Source organism: Polypterus senegalus, chromosome 9 (assembly GCF_016835505.1).
Source record: "Polypterus senegalus isolate Bchr_013 chromosome 9, ASM1683550v1, whole genome shotgun sequence".
Classification (NCBI taxonomy): Eukaryota; Metazoa; Chordata; class Cladistia; order Polypteriformes; family Polypteridae; genus Polypterus; species Polypterus senegalus.
This window is the reverse complement of record NC_053162.1, coordinates 116,192,317-116,215,437: the sequence shown is the minus strand read 5'-3', so window position 1 is coordinate 116,215,437 and position 23,121 is coordinate 116,192,317. Positions and strand designations below refer to the sequence as shown.

General features: G+C 38.5%; 1 protein-coding gene across 1 annotated transcript in view; it reads right to left on the bottom strand.

Moving 5' to 3' along the window:
- The window catches only part of glg1a (golgi glycoprotein 1a), a 247,916-nt gene that overhangs the window by 136,379 nt on the left and 88,416 nt on the right, over positions 1-23,121 (bottom strand). Inside the window, exon 7 of the mRNA XM_039762406.1 lies at positions 3,503-3,686. Coding sequence (XP_039618340.1) covers positions 3,503-3,686 — 184 coding nt within the window. The remainder of the gene's footprint in view (positions 1-3,502; positions 3,687-23,121) is intronic.

The following is a 23,121-nucleotide window of genomic DNA, read 5'->3' as shown; positions in this document are numbered from 1 at the left end:
GAACTTGATGTTTTATTGCTGCTGTCTTTTATACTTATGTTTATTTTATTATTTAAAGTGTATTGTGCATTTTAAGTATTCTGCCTTGAGGCCAAGTCCTACCAACAAAACAATTTCGTTATGCGTATGCATAATGACAATAAAGAATTATATGTATATATCTATCTATCTAATGTACTAATTTCTAATCCTATCCATCCTCATCACACCCAATGCAAATCTTAACATCTTTAACTCTGCCACCTCCAGCTCTGTCTCCTGCTTTCTGGTCAGTGCCACCGTCTCCAACCCATATAACATAGCTGGACTCACTACCATCCTATAGACCTTCCCTTTCACTCTTGCCGATACCCATGTGTCACAAATCACTCCTGACACTCTTCTCCACCCAGTCCACCCTGCCTGCACTCTTTTTTCACCTCTCTTCCACAACCCCCATTACTCTGTACTGTTGATCCCAAGTATTTAAACTCATCACCTTCACCAACTCTACTCCCTGCATCCTCACCATTCCACTGACCTCCCTCTCATTTACATACGTATTCTTGTCTTGTTCCTACTGACCTTCATTCCTCTCTAGAGCACATCTCCTCAACCTGTTCCCTACTATTGCTACAGATCGCAATGTCATCAGAAAACATCATAGTCCACGGGACTCCTGTCTAATCTCTTCTGTCAACCTGTCCATCACCATTGCAAATAAGAAAGGGCTTAGAGCCAATCCTTGATGTAATTCCACCTCCATCTTGAATGCATCCGTCACTCCTACCTCAGACCTCACCACTGTCACACTTCCCTCGTACATATCCTGTACAACTCTTACATACTTCTCTGCCACTCCCGACTTCCTCATACAATACCATAGCTCCTCTCGAGGCACCCCGTCATATACTTTCTCCAGGACTACATAGACACAATGCAAATCCTTCTTGCCTTCTCTGTACTTCTCCATCAACACCCTCAGAGCTAACACTGCATCTGTGATGCTCTCTTAGCAAGAAACCATACTGCTGCTCACTAATCATCACCTCACTTCGTAACCTAGCTTCCACTACTCCACTACAACTTCATGCCGTGGCTCATCGATTTTATCCCCCTGTAGTTACTAAAGCCTTGCGCATCCCCCTTATTCTTAAATATCGGCACCAGTACACTTCTCCACTCCTCAGGCATCCTCTCACTTTCCAAGATTCCGTTAAACAATCTGGTTAAAAACTCCACTGCCATCTCTCCTAAACACCTCCATGCTTCCATAGGCATGTCATCTGGACCAACGGCCTTTCCATCCTCTTCATAGCTGTCCTTATTTCTTCCTTGCTAATCTGTTGCACTTCCTGATTCACTATCTCCACATAATCCAACCTTCTCTCTCTCTCTCATTCTCTTCATTCATCAACCTCTCAAAGTATCCTTTCCATCTTTTCAACACACTCTCCTCTCTTGTGAGTATGTTTCTATCTTTATCCTTTATCACCCTAATTTGCTGCTCATTTTTTTCAACTCGGTCCTTCTGTCTAGCCAATCGGTAGAGGTCCTTTTCTCCCTCTTTAGTGTCCAACCTCTTATACAACTCATCATACGCCTTTTCTTTAACCTTCGCCACCTCTCTCTTCACCTTGCTTCTCCTTGAACTCTTGTCTACTTTCTGCATCTCTCTGACTATCCCACTTATTCTTTGCCATCCTCTTCCTCTGTATATTCTCCTGTACTTCCCCATTCCACCACCAGGTTTCCTTTTCCTCCTTCCTCTGTCCAGATGTTATGCCAAGCACCCTTCTTGCTGTCACTCTCACTACATCTGCTGTAGTTGCCCAACAGTCTGGTAACTCTTCACTGCCACCTAGTGCCTGTCTCACCTCCTCCCTAAATTCAACTTTGCAGTCTTCCTTTTTCAACTTCCATCATTTGATCCTTGGCTCTGCCCTCACTCTCTTCTTGATCTCCAAAGTCACCCTACAGACCACCATCCTATGCTGCTTAAGTACACTTTTGCACGCACAAAATATCAACCTTCCTTCTCTCCATCATATCTGCTAACTCTCTCCCCCTTACCAGTCATACTGCCAACATTCAAAGTTCCTACCCTCAGTTCCACCTTCTTTACCTTCCTCCTCTCCTCCTGCCTCCAGACATGTCTCCCTTCTCACCATTAATTTTTTTTTTTTAATTCCTTTGTGTTGATTCTACATTTTTGTGATTCAGTGTGTATTTACTTATGATTTATGCACTTATTTTATGATTACATTTTTTTTAAATGTTAGATGAGTTTAATTAGAGTATTCAGATAGGACTAGCATGCTCTGCTCTTAACTCGCTTAAATTATTTTTGTCATATTAATTTCATTATTTATAGAATACCTAAGAAAGTAATCCAACATTAATGTGTGAAGACAGGTATGGTGCCCTTCTGGGCTTAGTGTGCAAAGCTGTTCCTTTTTTCCCTTTTAATATATGTTCACATTAATATATGTTCGCACTGACAACACGTAGCTATATATTTCTTTTCATTAAATCATTAATAAATTCCTCTAGAGAGAGATAAAATTAGGCATGTAATTATTACTGACATACTAGTTACAATAATTAAAACATAAATAAGGCTGAAATCATAATATTAAAATCACAATCAAATTATATCAGTGCATCACACACTTCTGAACATGCATTAGTTAGGATACTTAGATTTATAATATCTCTGACAAGTTGCATTTGTATTAGGTACGTAATATTTGTTAATGCTAGATGATAGTATTTACACATATATTACAAAAATTTCACAAATATATAAAAGTGAGATATCTGGTTTCCAATTCAGAATTTTTGTAATTAACTGATTGTTTGGTTTTCAAAGCTCACATAGGCAATAAGATGCATTGCAAAACCCATTATATCGAATACTGAAGTATGACATCATACAGATATAGCCAAATTCTGAGTCAGTGCTTCATCAAGTGTCCTGTGTGGGTAGTCGTGTACTGATATTGTACTGTCCTGCTTTAGCTCCCATCTCCAGATTAGAACACTAGCTGCTCAGAATCACTGTTATGGCAAATCAGGAGACGGTGAGGAAGAGTAGGTCAAAGCCCAGTGTTAAATGTTCTAAACATCGTACTACAAGCACGTTAAACCATAAGCCTTATGCTGCAAAGAACAACCAATTACTTTGTCCTAGGTTTATTGTTTACCAGATGCAGCAGAACAGCTATGGTTTTCTCCTTGTGGCACTCCTGGGGCGGGGGAATGGCCAGCGACCCCAGTCACAATAGTATATGTATTTTCCCTATATTCTAATACTGTATATAATTTTCCCACAAAGTATATACAGTAATTAAATACACCAAATGGTATTAACTGTTAAAAATTAAACTTATTTAACAAACACCTAAATATAAATCTAGAAAAATACAACATGATCACTTTAATGTACTCTTACAGGAACACTACATACATACAGTATGTAGAGAATTTCAGATGCCAACTGAAGAAAAAAAAAAAAACCAACCTCTGTGCACAGCTGACTCCAGACATAACAGGAGATATGACAGACGTGCTTCTCGGGCACGGGGGAGGTTTTCCACATTACAACGATATTTACGCAAATCCACTTTGCAGGCCTTTGCAAGGGAGTAGCTGACCTTGTAATCCTGAGCAATCAGCTTCTGCCGTGTTGTCAATGCATCTCGACACTGCAAAAAAAAATAAAAAATAAAAAAAATAAATAAAAAATAAATAAATTTTTGCCTCAAACTTAGTAATTAATAGCTTTCAAACATAATTGAGAAGACTACACAAAAATGTTCCCAGGCTTAACATCCCTGACAAAAACATTTAATTACATTTTTCCTTGTTACATCGGATTATTTCTAAAAAAAAATGCAGTTTAAAATGCAAAACCATATAGCAGCTTAAGTAAAACACACAAAACTAAATATTTTTACAGAAAAATATATATTTTAACAATGCACTAAATTAGAAAAGTTATTTACAAACAGAAAGAACTAAAGAAGAAACAGTGTTTCAGTTGCAATTTGAACATCATTGTCAGGTTCCTAGGGCAAGCTTATGCTTTAGTACTAGAACAGAAACAACAGGCTGATAATCAGATCTCAAATCAAAGGGAAGAAATGTGGATTCCATCCTAACTGTGGAAGAGTGTACTAGTTCCTTGTCCTCACACAGTCATTTGAGGGGTCACGAGAGTTAACTGTGGAGATGGAAAGAATACAAAAATGAAATTGAGGTTAATGTATGAAGTAAAGGGCAGGAGGCAAGAGTGAGCCTATGCAAAAGTGAAGGAAGCACTAGTGACTAGACAAAAATAAGTGTATTCCTGCTTGGTACAGTTGCCTGTTTAGTCTTTGGAAAAGTATGTTTCAGGTAAGATGGTTTAGCCTTATGAACTTGTCCTAATACAGTCAGGTTCAAGTCCAGGTGACAATTTTCATAATTTTGGCTGTATACCCCACACCACAATGGATTTGAAATAAAGAAATAATTAACATGACTTTCAGCATTAATTCAACGGGTTTAATAGAAATATTATATGGTTCCCCCATTTTTCAGGGGCTGAAAAGTATTTGGACAATTGACTGGTAAACTGTTCCATAGCTATTTGTGAGCAGGCCCCTCATTATTTCTTTAACTATTAAGCAGGTAGAAGGTCTGGAGTTGATTCCAAGTGTGGAATTTGAATTTGGAAGCGGTCACTGTTAAGTCTTAATATGAGGTCCAAAGTGCTGTCCATCCAAGTAAAAAACAGGCAACATTAGGCTGGCAAAACAAATCAAATCCATCTGAGAGATAGTTGAAACACACGGATTGGTCAAACCAACCATCTGGTATATTCTGAAAAAAATGGTGCAGGCCTGGATAACCATGAAGACAACTGGATGATCGCAGAATTCTTTCCTTGGTTAAGAAAAAATAAAACAATTCAAGACATACAATCAAACCAAAAACACACTCTGGATGTTAGGACAATCATTGCCATTTGCTAAAATAAAGAGAACACTTCACAAAAGTAAATATAGAGAGTGTACCACAATGTGCAAACCACTGGTAATCCTTAAACATAGGAAGGATAGATTAGACTTTTTCAAATATTTTTAAGAAAACAGTCCAGTTTTGGAACAGTTTCCGTTGGACAAATGTAATTAAGATCAACATGTACCAGAATGACAGATAGACAAAAGTATGGAGAAGAGAAAGAACAGCTCATGATCTGTAGCACACCATGTGAAACATGGTTGAGGCAGTGTGATGGCATAGGCATGCGTGACTGCCAATGGGAGTGGGACACTGATGTGATTAGATTTCTGACTCTTACAAAACCCTTCAAGATTTGTTTTCACTGGAGCTGCTCCATGTGGCTATTTCTTGTGCAACTGCTCACAGTACCTTTCTTAAACCAGTGTTTTCCAACCTTTATAGTCCTGTGACAGAGTTTTGTATTTTTAAATGTATTGACTACTCACTAGCAGTTACTGCAAAATGCACTCCCTTAGTGAAACACATTCACTCCAAAACATGTAACTTCTCACTCAGCACTGCCAATCAATTAGGAGACCCACCACAACCCACTGTCGAACCAATGATGGCAAACTGTGACCTAGTGGTGGCATCTTGGACCACAACCAAGTGGCGGAGAAACACAGACCTGGTGTGCAGATGCCGAGACTTAAAGATCAGTTTTTGTTACAAACTGATACTATCAGTTAAAGTATGTCTACTGGTGATCGACACCAGACCCACAAAACCCCAGCTGCAATGACCTTTACAAAGCGTAACTGACATACAGCTAATTTGACATATTGCCAAATGACCAGTCCAAAATGGAGTCATAAATCGAGCAATAATGTATTACAAGTAGACTGGATGCTACAGGTTGACTTGGGGAAGCAACTCAAGTTCCCATATTCCACTGTAGCAACCACATTTAGATCAGACATGATCCTCTTGTCTGAAATGGCAAAATAAGTGGTTGTTCTGTCAAAGCTAATAATTCCTTGAGAAGGCTAGATGGAGAAGGTATATAAGAAAGGGGCAGATAAGAAATTTATTGGTGAGTTCCACAGTAAGCGCAGCATCTGCAGAGTGAAGCAAGTTATAGTGGCTTTGCTAGGCAATATCTCTAAAGGACCCTTAAGTTTTCTGATGCTACAGGACACACAACAGGAAAGCCATCATGAATAGCTGAGGCAGAGGAAAAAACCTTAAGATAGTTGTGGATCAAAAAGGGGTGATCCATGGGCAACACATACTGCTTGGTGACAGGTTGGTGTGCGAGCAACTGTAGTTGGGTCAACTTGGGGGTGTATGAACAATGAAAGACTTAAACTTGTATGAAAGATAACTAAACTTTATTTAATGCATTTAATTTCCCTTTGGGATTAATAAAGTATCTATCTAATTTTAGCAAAAGATTATGTTAATAAGCTTGGGAGTAAACCATGTGTAGACCCTGTGTTAGGTACATGTTAGATCTGTCATAAAATACATTGTAAATATAGTGTTTTGACATTTCAGCACAATATTACTATGTTTTCAGCAAACTTGGAAATCATTTCATTTGTAAAAGCTCACAAACTAAGCTACATTTAGAATGCCTCATTACTTAATGAAAGTGTCTATTCTGATTTCAGGTATAAAAAGATCTGAAGCTGCCCTCATATGTCTATTTAAATAAACACCACATCTGCAACTACAGTTGAAAAAAGGAGAAAAAAAAACCTAGTTGATGCTATGATTTGGGATCTGATTATGTTTAGCAAACCTATGTTTCTAGCTGAAGCAAGAACAATTCCTTTAGACTGGGACCTTAAGTGATTGGAGAAAATGCACCGTTCGCAGTTAATGAAAGAATGTGTTGTATACTGGTGTCTTAGAGAGCCTATCCCATATATAGCACATGCAAATATCTCGCTAAATGTGCCAGTTTGGTAGTAATCCATACATGGCATTTGTAACTTGAATAAGGCCACTCAATATATCTCAAAGCCAGAAGCCGCATTGGCACAGATATGATGACTGCTCTGTGCCAAAAATCATACTTCTGCTCCACCAAAAGAAGTAACTTCAGTCAATAATAGAGCTGCAACGATTAGTCGATGTCATCGCGTCACAAACAGAACCTTCAATAGAGGCTCCAGTCACAAAGAACCACATTGGTTTTTGTAACTGCAATGCACTACATATTGGGTATGGAAACGTGGTCATTGATTATAACCGCAAGAAGGTACGCGAATATAAATAATCTTATATACCTATGTGTGTTTTTTTTGTCATCACGGGCCATAAGGCGCATACTAATTCATCGTAAGCAGGAACACTCAATAAAATTGAATAAAAAAAAAAAAAAAATCAAATGACAAAGAGACACGAATAAGGCAGATTTGCCAGCGTTTGTGTATCAGCTTTTATCCATCCAGATCAGAGAATTTCCAGTTTGATCGTCTCAAAACACCACTCACATCTACAGTTATTCCCAGTTGCAGATAAGTAACAGCGTCAGATCCCGGGGATGGGGGGTTGGTTTGGTAGTATGTATCATGACCGAGAGAATAAAAGTGGGAAAAAAAAATACTATATAAAAACACTATATATATATATATATATATATATATATATATATATATATATATATATATATATATATATATATATAAATAAATACTATACATTTAATAGAGTGGCTGTTACAGACGCAAATCAAATGTACAGTGCATCCGGAAAGTATTTGCAGCGCACCACTTTTTCCACATTTTGTTATGTTACAGCCTTATTCCAAAATGGATTATGTAAGAGCCAATCTTGTTGGCTCTCATTCTCTCTTTCATTCTCCCTTTACAATTCTTACTTAGATGACCCTGTTTGAGACAGCGAAAACATAAACCTTTAGATTTTAAAAAGTCTATTCTTTCTTTATGTGGCAATTCTTTGATTTTTTTACATTCGGCGAGAATATGTTGGTTGCTGCAAAATGCACATGTATCATTAACAGTATTTTTGACAGAGATTTCTTGAGTCTCTTTTTCGGCTACATCAGAAATATTGGTGGTGAAAATACTTGATCTCTGTCCGTACCTCTGAGGAGACCTACTTTTGTCAGTTTTTTCCTTTTTCTCCATGTTACCTTGTGTAACATCTCCATAAAAAGGATCCATCATCATCCTCACCTGGCGATGTAGAAAAGTAATTAATTCATCAATACCTGCCCTTCTACTTTCCTTTTCTTTAAATTTAAAAGCCCAGCTTCTCCACTTGTCTCGTAAAGTGTATGGGAGCTTAGAGATTATTATACGAATATTTGGGTTGTTACTGAATGTATCTCGACTTCCTGCACTTGTCATTGCGTCTATACAACTATCAAGAAAGGATGCATATTCTCTCAGAGCTGCACTATCATTTTGTTTTATTTGAGGCCACTTCAATGCCTTTTCCATGTATGCATCAGCTATGAATACTTCATCACCAAAATAAATTTCCAGTTGCTTTCTGGCCTTTTCATAACCTAGAGTTGATGGCAGTCGCACAGCCTTTAACTAGATCCTGAGCAGGACCTCTTGTGAATTGGATTAAATAATCTAATTTATCTTGAGGATTTTGTAACACATCCCCAATAGCATTATCAAAGGCTCTGATAAAATCTGCATAAGCTAATGGGTCTCCTGAAAATAAAGGGACCTGCCTATGAGGTACTTCACCACGCGGAGCTGGGGGTGCTGGAGCAGGCGTTGTCTTTTGATCAGTTAACGATTTTAACGTTTCATTGATTGCTTTACTACATTCAAGTTGGCCCCTTTGACATTCGGTTTGATTCTTCCGATATTCGACTTGATTCCGTGCTAGCACATTTAGTATATCATTTCCAGAGCTTTGAGTGTCGGTTTTTGTGATAAATGTGGTTTGTTCCAGATCTTCTACTTTAACTTTAAGTTGACGTAGCGTTTCTAGGATACTATCGAGTGTCGATTGTTCAATCAGCACTGACGTAGGAGGTGATGATGTGGCTTTCTGAGCTAAAGAGTCAAGTCTAACATCAAAGGTATGTTTTAATTGAGGTGACGTCTTTCATTTTTTTGGCTTTGAACGACCCCGTTCTTGAAATTGCATCTCTTCGAACTGATTTACTAGCTGTTCATCAACTTTATGTGCTAACAGTCTATTTGCGTCTTCTAACCAAGCCATAGTAGCGACAGTGAATTCATTCCATTTCTTATAGCGTCGTAATGTCGTTTCTGTTTCTGAATCGCTCCCTCCTTATTTAATATACAAAGTAGCTTTTCATGTAGTTCTTCTAGCTCTCTGTGTGTCGAACGAAAATCTCCAAATCTTTTTGCCACCATTATTTCTGATGTAGCCGAAAAAGAGACTCAAGAAATCTCTGTCAAAAATACTGTTAATGATACATGTGCATTTTGCAGCAACCAACATATTCTCGCCGAATGTAAAAAAATCAAATTGCCACATAAAGAAAGAATAGACTTTTTAAAATCTAAAGGTTTATGTTTTCGCTGTCTCAAACAGGGTCATCTAAGTAAGAATTGTAAAGAGAATGAAATGTCAGACATGTTCTTTACAGCACCCAGATATCCTGCACATTCAAAGGAACAGTGGAGCAGTATTTACGGCCAGTGTGGCAACATCTACTGAAACGGAAACCGAGACTGGAACTTGTATCTTTATAGGGGCTGGAGAAGAATGTGCACTACAAGTAGTTCCTGTTAAGGTAAAATCCAAAAAAAGTGAAAGGTATGTAGAAACATATGCCTTTATAGACCTCGGCAGTACAGTAACAATTTGTACTGAAAGGCTCCAGAGACAACTGAGCCTTCAAGGGAAAAGGACACAAGTATTCCTCAAAACTATGAGTAATTATGATGATGATTCAAAATGCTAACCCAATGTTCTGTTTTATCAGATTTACAAGTCTGTGGTCTCAATGATGTTGAATATATTGATTTGCCAAAGGTCTTCACACAGGTCTCCATTCCAGTGAACAGAGAAAGCATTCCACTACAAGAAGATATCGATAAGTGGGCATATCTTAAAGAGGTACGTCTATCTCATATTGACTCTGAAGTTGATCTTTTAATAGGAATCAACTATCCAGAAATCTTCAAGCAGTCACGAATCATACCTAGCCAAGAGGTGGACCTCATGCTATGAAGACTGCATTTGGATGGGTAGTTGGTGGACCATACAAAGAGAAAGACGACCTCGCAAAACAAAGTGGTAAGGTGTCTAAACATTCAATCAATCGTGTCTCAATAACAGAGATTGAAGATATGTTGCTGCAACAGTATAACACAGATTTTCCAGAGCGCAATGTGAAGAAAAGGAGGAAATGTCACAGACGACATCAAGTTCATGCGCATAGCTTCAGAATCTGCAAGACTGGTAGGTGGCCACTATTGTTTAAATTTGCCTTTGAAGGATGAATCACTTAACAACCGCTGCATTGCTGAACAGCGTGCTATTGGACTCAAAAGAAAATTGAGCAAAATTCAGGTTTCCACAAAGACTATAAAGCCTTCATGAAAGACATTATAGACAATGGCTATGCTGTTAAAGTACCCAAAAAAAGCCTGAATTGCAATGAAGGCAGAGTGTGGTACATTCCACATCACGGTGTGTATCATCCAAAAAAAATAAGATTCGAGTGGTCTTTGACTGCACTGCCACCTACCAAGGGATTTCACTTAACGAACAATTACTAAAAGGCCCTGACCTAACTAACACACTCATTGGCGTCCTTACAAGATTCAGAAAGGAGCCAGTAGCCTTAATGGCAGACATTAAGTCAATGTTCTACCAAGTTAAGATACCAGACAAAGACACAGATCTTTTACGTTTTCTATGGTGGCCTGAAGGTAATCTAAGTAAAGACCTAGAAGAATTCAAAATGACAGTACATCTTTTGGTGCTACTTCTTCACCCAGTTGTGCTTCTTATGCTTGTAGAACAGCCGAAGATGCCAGAGATACATTTCCTGAGGAAGCTGTTAACAGCTTCTCAACAACTTCTACGTGGATGACTGTTTAAGGTCAGTGACACAGAAGAACAAGCAATAAAGCTGGCAAAGGACCTCCAAGCTCTATGCCTCAAAGGGGGATTCCATTTGACTAAGTGGGTGAGTAACAACAGAGCAGTTTTATTGTCCATACCTGAAGAAGACAGAGCTCATGAACAAAAGGACTTAGATTTGAGCCACAGTCTCCTTCCCACAGAGCGTGCCCTGGGTGTCCAGTGGTGCACAGAAACTGACAGTTTCAAATTTCAGATTAAGTTGCAAAACAAGCCCGCTACAAGGCGTGGTATCCTGTCTGTTGTTAGCTCAGTTTATGATCCACTTGGCTTTCTAGCACCTGCTTTACTGCCAGCAAAGCTTATTCTAAGAGACTTATGTAAAGAGAAATGGGTGGGATGAAGAAGTAGAAGTCAAACACATTCAGAAATGGAAAAATGGATGGATGATTTGAAGTTACTTACAGACTATAAAGTGAACAGATGCTTCAAACCTACTGGGTTTGGAACCATAAAGACAGCACAAATGCACCATTTTGCAGATGCTAGTGAAGATGGATATGGCACTGTCACCTACCTTGTTTTAACAAATGAAGAGGGCAAAAGGCATTGTTCATTCCTGATGGGCAAGTCAAGAGTTGCACCATTGAAACAGGTCACAATTCCAAGAATGGAGCTGACAGCAGCAGTTGTGGCAGTTAAAATGGACAAAATGCTTAAAGGTGAGCTTCAAATGCCCTTACGAGAATCTACATTTTGGACTGACAGCACCACGGTGCTAAAATACATCTCAAATGAAAGCACTAGATTCAAGACCTTTGTTGCAAACAGAATCTCCGTGATCAGAGATCATTCACAACCTTCACAGTGGAGGTATGTCACATCTGTCCTTAATCCGCTGATCAAGCTCTAGAGGGCTGAGCATAGAAAACTTTCTCAAGAACACCACATGGTCACATGGTCCAAGTTTCTTATTGAAGTCAGAATGTGAGTGGCCAAAAGACCAGATCAACTGAATGATTCATTTTTTGAAGATGATCCAGAAATTAAAATTTGTGTAGTTAACATGACAAGAGTAGAGAGGTGATGAACCCATCAACAAACTAATCACTTACTTTTCAGATTGGCATCGCTTGAAGAAAGCAGTAGCTTGGTTTCTCAAGTTTAAAGACTTACTGCTGCACTTAAGAAATGAAAGAAAAACATTTCAACTAGAAGCCAGTCAGATTAAAGGTAATCCAAAAGAACTAGAATCACTAATCACAAAACACATGAAAAAATATAAATGGACTTTAAAACCAAGTACAATTTCTTAGATGACTTAGTTAAAGCTGAAACAGAGCTTATCCGTCTAAGTCAACAGCAAAAATTTCCAGAAGAATTAAAAGCTCTAAAGAAAATGACTTGCATTAAAAAGAACAGTCAAATCTATAAACTCGACCCGATCATACAAGATGGAATATTAAGAGTTGGAGGAAGACTCTGTAAAGCTGCAATGCCCGAAGAAGCTAAACATCCTGCAATTCTACACAAGCATTCACATGTTGCTTCTCTCATATTGCAGCATATTCATAAACGCATCGGACATTGTGGGCGTAACTACGTGCTCGCACAATTATGCCAGAAATACTGGATACCTCAAGCAAATTCAGCTATCAGAAAATAATTTCAAAGTGCACAACATGCAGAAGATACAATGCGAAAGCAGGTGAGCAAAAATGGCAGATTTGCCAGAAGATCGCTAGCATCAAACCAACCACCGTTCACTAATGTTGGAGTTGATTATTTTGGTCCCTTCCAAGTCAAAAGAGGAAGAAGTCTTGTCAAGAGTACGGAGTAATCTTCACATGTCTAACAACCAGAGCTGCACATAGAGATTGCACATAGCTTAGACACTGATTCTTGTATCCAAGCCATACTCCGATTTACAGATAGAAGAGGACAAGTTAAAATCATGCGCTCAGACAATGGAACAAATTTCGTTGGAGCAGAAAGAGAACTACGAGAAGCTATTAAAAAACTGGAACACAAAAAAATCAGTGACGCTATGATGCAAGAACAAATCAAATGGATTTTTAATCCACCATCAGCCTCTCACCAAGGTGGAGTGTGGGAAAGACAAATCAGAAGCATAAGAAAGATCTTAAATTCAACACTAAACCAACAAACACTTGATGACGAAAACCTTCCTACAATGATGTGTAGAGTGGAATCAATACTCAATAACAGACCCCTTACGAAGACATCAGATGACCCAAATGATTTGGAACCACTCACACCCAATCACTTGTTATTATTGAAGACAAAACCTGAAATACCACCTAAACTCATTTCAGAAAATGAACCATACCCAAGAAGACGCTGGAAACAAATTCAATACATGGCGATTTGTTTTGGAAAAGATGGACAAAAGAGTATTTGCCAATACTTCAAAAACGTCAAAAGTGGCTTGCACCAAGAAGAAATTTTGAACCAGGGGACGTTGTTCTAATTGTAGATAAAGCTACACCTCGCAATTCCTGGGTAATGGGTCGAGTCATCAAGACAATGCCAGATGCCAAAGGTGCAGTCAGAAGAGTTTGTGTGCAGACCAAAACCAGCACACTGGACAGACCCGTGAATAAACTGTGCCTACTTCAAGAAACAGCCAATGTTTGAAATATGAAATTTAAAATGTTTGTTTGCAGTGTTATTGCTAATGATTTAAAAGAATAGTTAATATAAAAGTAATTGGCTCATATTGAAGTAAAGTAAAGTAATTGTCTCAGCTCCTGCATAGCCAATTAGGGGCCGGAAATGTAAGAGCCAATCTTAGAAAGTTAAAGTTTTGAGTTAAACTCATATTGATGTTTGCTTAATTTGAATAGAATATTAATGTCTTTCATAGTCATAGCTTATGGTATAGTCTTTTCCCCCTATAGTTAACAAGAGATAGAACCTTCTTACTATAACTGAATAACAGTGTGATAATAAGCTCAGTTTGTTTGGAACAAGTCCCAGTAAAGAAGGACTTGAAAGACCCATTTAAGCTTAGAAATGGGATAAGCATACAGTTTTCTGACCGTTTTGAAATGGTTCAGAAATGTTAAGTAAATAACGATTTGAGATGTAACAAGATTAAGCTTAGAACTGAACTTTTCTTAACATTAACTTTTCCTTTTGTTATTTTAATTTTCCTTTTTGTGTGAACTGTTTTACTTCAAAACTTAACTAAACTTTCAAAAACCAAGATATTTTGTCTGTGGAATCATTTCTGCGTCAGGCTTTTGTTGAATCCCATTTTTTTGAGTTGAAGCTGCAGAACTTTGGTAATTTTGGGAAAACGCAGCTATAGATTAAATTAATTTGTTTCCCTCAGAATTCTACACACAACACACCATAATGACAACATGAAAAAGGTTTACTTGAGGTTTTTGCAAATTTATTAAAAATAAAAAAACTGAGTAATCACATGTACATAAGTATTCACAGCCTTTGCTCAATACTTTGTCCATGCACCTTTGGCAGCAATTACAGCCTCAAGTCTTTTGAATATGATGCCACAAGCTTGGCACACCTATCCTTGGCCAGTTTCACCCATTCCTCTTTGCAGCACCTCTCAAGCTCCATCAGGTTGGATGGAAAGGGTTGGTGCACAGCCATTTTAAGATCTCTCCAGAGATGTTCAATCGGATTCAAGTCTGAGCTCTGGCTGGGCCACTCAAGGACATTCACATAGTTGTCCTGAAGCCACTCCTTTGATATCTTGGCTGTGTACTTAGGGTCGTTGTCCTGCTGAAAGATGAACCATCGCCCCAGTCTGAGGTCAAGAGCGCTCTGGAGCAGGTTTTCATCCAGGATGACTGCAGCAATGTACAGAGACATCTTTCTCTTTATCCTGACTAGTCTCCCAGTTCCTGCCACTGAAAAATATCCCCACAGCATGATACTGCCACCACCATGCTTTACTGTAGGGATGGTATTGGCCTGGTGATGAGTGGTGCCTGGTTTCCTCCAAACGTGACGCCTGGCATTCACACCAAAGAGTTCAATCTTTGTCTCATCAGACCAGAGAATTTTGTTTCTCATGGTCTGAGAGTCCTTCAGGTGCCTTTTAGCAAACTCCAGGCAGGCTGTCATGTGCCTTTTACTAAGGAGTGGCTTCCATCTGGCCACTCTACCATACAGGCCTGATTGGTGGATTGCTGCAGAGATGGTTGTCCTTCTGGAAGGTTCTCCTCTCTTCACAGAGGACCTCTGGAGCCTTGATAGAGTGACCATCGGGTTCTTGGTCACCTCCCTGACTAAGGCCCTTCTCCCCCGATCGCTCAGTTTAAATGGCCAGCCAGCTCTAGGAAGAGTCCTGGTGGTTTCGAACTTCTTCCACTTACGGATGATGGAGGCCACTGTGCTCATTGGGACCTTCAAAGCAGCAGAAATTTTTCTGTAACCTTACCAAGATTTGTGCCTCGAGACAATCCTGTCTCAAAGGAATTGTCTGTAGACCTCCGACTTCATGCCTGGTTTGTCCTCTGACATGAACTGTCAACTGTGGGACCTTATATAGACAGGTGTGTGCCTTTCCAAATCATGTCCAATCAGCTGAATTTACCACAGGTGGACTCCAATTAAGCTGCAGAAACATCTCAAGGATGATCAGGGAAAACAGGATGCACCTGAGCTCAATTTTGAGCTTCATGGCAAAGGCTGTGAATAATTATGTACGTGATTTCTCAGTTTTTTTATTTTTAATACATTTGTAAAAACCTCAAGTAAAGTTTTTTCACATTGTCATTATGGGGTGTTGTGTGTAGAATTCTGAGGAAAAAAATGAATTTAATCCATTTTGGAATAAGACTAACATAACAAAATGTGGAAAAAGTGATGCGCTGTGAATACTTTCCGGATGCACTGTATGTGTTTATTGTATAATATTAACAATAATCAATCAATCAACATTTATTTATATAGCACATTTTCATACAAAAAAAAAAAAAATGAAATGAGTTGAACAGCAACTCAATACTCAAAACGGTAAATATACAAGGCAGTCAGGATCGAACCGGGGACTCTTGATAATAAGTCAGCAATTCCTACTGCTGTACCACGAAAGCTATTGTATCATTCTTTTTGTGAAAGTGTTTATTTGATCTTTGCACTTCAGGCTTTACACATTATATAGTTTGTCTACATTTTGTCATTTGTTACTAAAATATGACTATTACTAAACAATGTATTTTTTGGTTAATTTAAATGCACTTTTTTGTTTAAAGACTATGTGCACTTTAGTTTGTATTGTTTAATGAATTTCTTTTTTACTGTGATGGTCACTCTAATATAAAAACATCTGGTTATTTTCAAGTTCATATGTTTCACTGGTTATTTTAATTTGATCATTATTAATTTTAATCGTGTTAATGCAGAGACATCAAGGTGACATTCACAGGTTTGACAGACGTGAGCAGATGAGGTAAGACATGCACTGAAGCCCAGAAAAGGATGTGCAACCACAGGTCGCAGGCATCAAAATAGTCAAGCATGAAATAATCGTGACTAATCGAAAAATAAATTGAACGATTAGCCAACTAGCAAAATAATCATCAGTTGCAGCCCTAGTCAACAATGAGACCACTGAAGAACTGAAAGCCAACTGCACTGTTCCAATGGCTTCTCTTAGGTGTTTAAAACATAATTCTACTGCGCTGATATGCAAATTCTGGCCCAGTGTTGATATACAATGTTTAAGTACTTGTCTGGAGATTCCAATGCCAATACTGATATACACATTTACTGTATAAGATATAGAGAATAAATGAAACTTGGTGTGAATGGTTAAGAATTAGAGAAATGTAACATTTATTTGTTTGTATAACAATTTCAAAGCATATTCAATCATTAAAAATAAACAACATCTGCCACATTTGGCTGGCTACCTGCTGGTTATATGGGGAATAGTTTTGCATGCTGTTAAATAACACTTTTCTTTTTGATAGAACAAGTTCAATAAATTCAACAATAGTTGAAAAACTGAAAAAAAGGTAAAATGATACAACTACAATGAATTAAGCAATACCATTATGGTGATGGGTTGGCTCCATTCTCCTGGCGAAACTAAAACCCACCACCGTTGCACATGCATCCAGAAAAGGGGTAGGTGCAAAAGTGACAAAGTGCTTTTATTACAAATAGTTCCAAAATCAAAATCAAAAGCAAACAGTGCTCAAAGTGCAGGGCAGTCAAATTATAAATATTATATATTGTCACGCTTGAGTCACAGAATTGCACAGAAAACTCAGATATTTTAGTGACAGGAATTTTATTCAAACACTTCAAACAAAACATGTCTCTTTCAGAAGTAAAACAAGCTCAGAATGCAGTTTGCTATGGATTAAATAATAGACATCATAGGGGAGCACAACGGGAGCAGGACCCCCAACAGAAAAAGAGGATGACCGGGGAAAGACAGAGAGAAAACAAAGCAATCAACCTAAAACTGACTGACAGGTTCTGTTCAGGCTTTTAAGTATGCAGAGTACCGCGTGGAAAGCATATCGCACAACAGAGCAGCCGCAAGTCAGTCCAGCAAATAAAGGAGCAATGTGATGGTAGTCTGTCAGTGTTTTTAGGAGGGGTTAAATAAATAATTGATAAAACAGTGGTAGTAGAGATTAAAAATCCAATAAATAAATATCCTTAAAATGAGGTTAAAATATGGCAGGAATCTTTTTATAAAACTCTCAGTCCCCAGTGATTCCCTTTAAAATGGATGTCTCTTCGACTTAACCTATTCAGTTATCGCAGCACAGAAAGATGTCAATGAACAAATGCAACCTTCAGTCCTGCTTATGTCCCCACCACCCATCCCATGGCGATCCACGGAGCACTGCCAAGCCTCCTTTCTTTCTTTCTTTCTCTTTCTTTCTTCTCCTGCTGCCATCCTTGGCCTTGTGTGGATGTCCTCCAGAGTAGCTGCTTTGCTCCTATTCTATGCTCAATAGCAGCTCCCTCTGAGCACCGGCCACACGTTCTTCTCTCAGGGCTCACATTCCCATCTGTCTGCTTCCTTCACTTCTGCATAGGCTCTCTCTTGCTCCTACCCTTTACTTCATACTTTAACCTCCATTTCATTTTTGCATTATTTCAGTCCCCTTTTTCTCCTGTCCTGTGCAGGCTCCTTTTATACTACCTTGATTGACCTGACTGGGTGCAGGTGCGAACCTCCATACATCTCGAGGCATGAATGTGGCACCTGACCGATCCACTCTGTTTTGCATGTGCGTGCATGCGCTATCGGTCAAGCTACTGCAACCAACACAGTGGTTGCACCATTAACACTAGAATTACCGGAGCCTACGAAAAAGCTCGTAGATCCGGCCCACCTTAAATTTGTTCGCACCTCTCCGTCAGCGTCTTTTGTCCTGTAAATGTGCCAATAAAGACAAGGAGCAAGCAGCCTGCTATTCCATCCCCCCCACAACTGCAGAACGTGCACAAAGTTCTCCCAGCTCATGCTTTGATTGATTATCTGGAAGTGATGGAGTTTTAGAGTGGAAATAATAGATCGTTATTTGGAACACATGCATTTCATGTGTGTCCCGTTTCTACAATAATCTGTGTAAACACATTGTTAAAACAGAAACATTTTTCATATTTTAGTAGTAAATGACAAAATGATGGCATAAACTATATAATGTGTCAAGCCTGAAGTCCAAAGATCAAATAAACACTTTCACAAAAGGTTCAAGGATAAGACAACAGCTTCCATGGCGTAGTGATAAGATTTGCTGACTTGTGATCAAGAGTCCCCAGTTCGATCCCGACTGCCTCCTATATTTGCCGTTTTCAGTAGTGAGCTGCTCTTATTGTTATTATACAGTACACACATACATTTGGTTTGCGTCTGTAACAGACGGTGTACGTTTATAGTACTTGTGAAAGTTACCGTTTTATTTTCACTTTTATTCTCTCAGTCACGATCATGATACATCCCCCCAAACGATCTGACGCGGATACTTTTTATTTGAAACTGGGAATAACTGTAGATGTGAGTGGTGTTTCGAGGCAATGGAACTGGATATTCTCTGATATGGAGGGATAAAAGCCAACACAAACACTGGTGAATCTGCCTTCTTCGTATTTCATCGTCACTTGATTTTTTTTTTTATTCCGTTTATTGAGTGTTCCTGCTCACGCTGAATTAGTATGCACCTTATGGTCTATGATGTTAAAGACGCACTGCCAAAAAAAAAAATAAATAAAAAACAAAAAAAAAAAAACCAGAGACATATGTATGATATTTGGAATTATTCCTTTTATGACCTGTAGGCCTATAGTACATTTCAGAAAACATTGTGGCACGGATGCAACATTATTCATATTCATTCGCATAATCTTGTATTCTTGTAATCACCGCGCGTCCCCCCAGATCTTGCCAGACCCCTCATGTTGCTGTATGCTGTTTCTTTTTTACTCTAGGACATACAGAGGAAAGAATAGTACAGAGAGGTAAGTTCAGTGCTATATGCAATCATCAAATTCAAATGTTAACAGTTCACACTAGGTGAACACTAGTTCACACGCAAGGACCGTCCTTCCTACATTTATGAGTTTTTTCGTAGGCTCTGGTAATTCTAGTGTTAAATGCTGCCATATTAAATGCTACATAATACATTTTTTCTTTCTTTTTGACAGAATAAATCTAACCACAACTGAAAGAATGAAAAATTAAAAAATGGAACGGTAAAGAAATAAAAATCTTTTTTTTCTGGAGGTTTATCATTCTATTGTGTTTTTTTTAGCATGATGGGGAGGTTTTTCTTACCAAACAAGAGCATCTTTTTTGTTGCAGGAAATTTTTTGTTGATTACATTGGAAGCTGCACTGAATAATCTTTCACTGTCCATACTAGTATATGGGACAATGGTAGGAAACCAACTCCAGTTGTTCCAATATTTCAGTGGATTTACATTTCTTGGGACTGGTGCTTCTAACAGAAATCATTGCACCTACTGAACAGCATGCATATGTATACAGTCGACTCCACTTACATGCAATTCAATTAGCTGCAGTCTCCGCCTAGCTGCAATGCAGGTTTTGGGCCCGTTTTTATCGTGATATACTCCATTGTTAACAGCATTTGGTTAGCTGCAATTCACTTATTTGCAATTTCTGGTTTGCTGAAATGCCTTTAATATTACCGTTTCATGATTTTCAGGTCAGTCGGATTCGGATAGCTGCGATGGCTGTGCAAGTCCATTTTACGCTTGCTGTACGCTCTACTCCGTTTAAGTGCACAACCTCCAGCAGAGTTGACTGCAACTGACTTTATGCAAATACAAGTCATGTGCAGCTAAACGGAGTGTGTGCTCAACCAACGTGCACGCAAGTGGAGTCGACTGTAGTTGATACACTGTACAGAGAGAGATGACACCATATAAAGTCGACATTGCCAGGCATATGCGTTGGCGGTGTCTGTTATTTCAGTAACTTAGAAAGCCAACAGATCTGAAAAGATTTAGTTTTATGAAAAGACGATAGCAGCAGCATGGGGCTACAGCTGCCTGATGAAATGCCAACTAATGACTTAGATCGTTTTGTTGAAATCGACAATAATGTTCCAACAAGTGCAGATAAAACAGACGAAGAGATATGCGAAAGCCTGAGTCCATTCTAGCCGCTAATCAACTAGAAGAGGAGAGACTGGACGCAGCTGACGTTGATGATGGTCAGACTGCACCTGCCATGGCACTGACGTTCGCTAATGCAGAGAAGAGCTTGGATTTTATAAGAGCCTACCTAGAGTCAACTGGCTGTGATTCGTACAAAACATTTTATGCACTGTCCAGGCAAATTTATGACCGTCGTCCGAACCAGGCACAGACAACAATAACAGATTATTTTCATCAGGTGTGAACTAACAATGAGTAAACAATGACATTTTCTTAATTGAAAATTAGCAGCTGTAAACCGACAAGGCTGTACGTATATATGTATATATATATTACATGTACTGTAATCTAATTTGACTACATTGAACGATTAAACTATATTTGAGGCTGCTTAGTAACAATATGTTGTGTTTATTCCTTAGCTCTAGGCACTGCAGTTAGGCTCTTCCTTTATAAATAGGCGACCACAGTGACGCAATATATGTATAAAGTGCATACCTAGCATGAAGCACATGGCTCACAGTCTATTATAAGCTAACTCCACTTATTTGAAATCTACGCTTACCTGCAATTGGGCCTTCAGCCCCCAGACATTGCAGATAAATATATATTATATTCAGTGCCATCTTTAATATCTAAAAGATAGACCTGCATTTTGGTTTTTACCAGGGCTGTTAGATTAAGATTAGAACCTGTATATTAAAAATCAGTATACAGTTTTTAAACAGAAGGTAAAAGCATTTGGTACTTTAATGCATATATGTACTGTATTTGCAGTTTGCTTAAGAGACTCAAGTGAAAATCGTGGCTTTAATAAATGCGATTGACTTTGTCATAAAAAGTAAAGCAAACAATGAGGAATAAAGCACACACTGCTCTGGCACTTTCTACCTAAAATATTCTTACGTAAAACAAACAAAATTGTCCATGATTGCTCAAAGTAAATACTGTAAATTTATTTTTTCCTCTATGAGGCTAGAGGACCTAATAACCCTGCCATCCATTTTTTTTTTTAAATAGTAAATAAACTGAACCTTTATGCATTTTACAAAAGGAACAAATGTATTAAATGTTGCTTTGTGGTGGTCTTTAAGTATTTTCTGTGTATTGTAATCATTTATTTAGTAGACAGCATTTTTCAAGGTAACATGATATTCAATCTGATAGCCCTATTTATTACTGATAATGCTGTAGAGCTCACACCAGAACTACTGTATTTACCCATCTTTTTAAAAAAATAAATAAATAAATAAAAAATTCACCTCTGTTGCTATCTGGGTGTTATCCCGCGGTTTCAATGTGTTCTCTTAAAGAATTTTGTGGGGTATTTCGAAGAGCTTGCATGTCCCCTTGTCATTAATTTTGGCCTTTTTCTGTTGTCTACCTGCGATTCACTTGTTTGCATCTTGTTTGATGCAAGTTCCATCTGAGCTTGCAACATTTCGAGTGCCAGTGATTTTACCTTGCATCAAAAAAGTGGTCCTGGTATCTCAGGTCTACAACTGTGGCAACACTGTATTCACAGCAAGTGACGGTGAGATACAAAGAAGGCAGCTTCGCCAGCGTTTGTGTGTCAGAACCCGGCTGGTAGGGGTGGTGGGCGGCGTTAGTATGCATCGTAGTACACTGCAGAGCTATAGCGCGTCTTTAGTGAAAACAGCCGTGTCAGATGGGGTTGGATGGATTGATTCTGAACACGACAGAGAATGAAAAGTGAATTAAAAAAAAAAAAAGCGAACCTTTACAAGGATCATAAATTGCACCAGCTGTTACAGACTGAAATCAAATGTATGCTTTTATTCTAAAACAGTAAGACTAAGAGCAGTTTACTTCACAAAACAGAGTGGCACAGGATCGAACTCGTGACCTTTTGATTCCCAAGCGGGAACTGATTCCATTGAACCACGGAGGCAATCACAATAAACTGCTGTCAATGTCGCTTGTAAAGGCGGCTTTTTGTTTCTGCAGTTATATTTTTGAATAAAAGCGCAATTGTGTTATTCTTGTGAAAATGTTTCTTTGCTATTTGGACTTCAAGCTCCATACATTATATAGTTTATGCCTACATTTTGTCATCTACTACTAGAATATAAAAAACGTTTCCGTTTTAACAATGTGTTGACACAGATTACTGTAAAAACTGAACAGACATGAAATGCGTGTGTTCCAAATAACGATCTATTTCCACTCTAAAACTCCACTTCACTCCCAGATACTCAATCAAGGCATGAGCTGGGAGAATTTCGTGCACGTTCTAAATTGGTGGGGGGATGGAATAGCCGGCTGCCCCTAGCTTCTCTTTATCAGCACATTTAGAAGACAAAGGACGCTGGCGGAGAGGTGTGAAGGGATTTAAGAAGCAGTTTAAGGTGGGACGGAATTACGAGTTTTTTCGTAGGCTCTGGTAATTCTAGTGTTAATCAACAGTCATTTAAATGAACAAACTGAG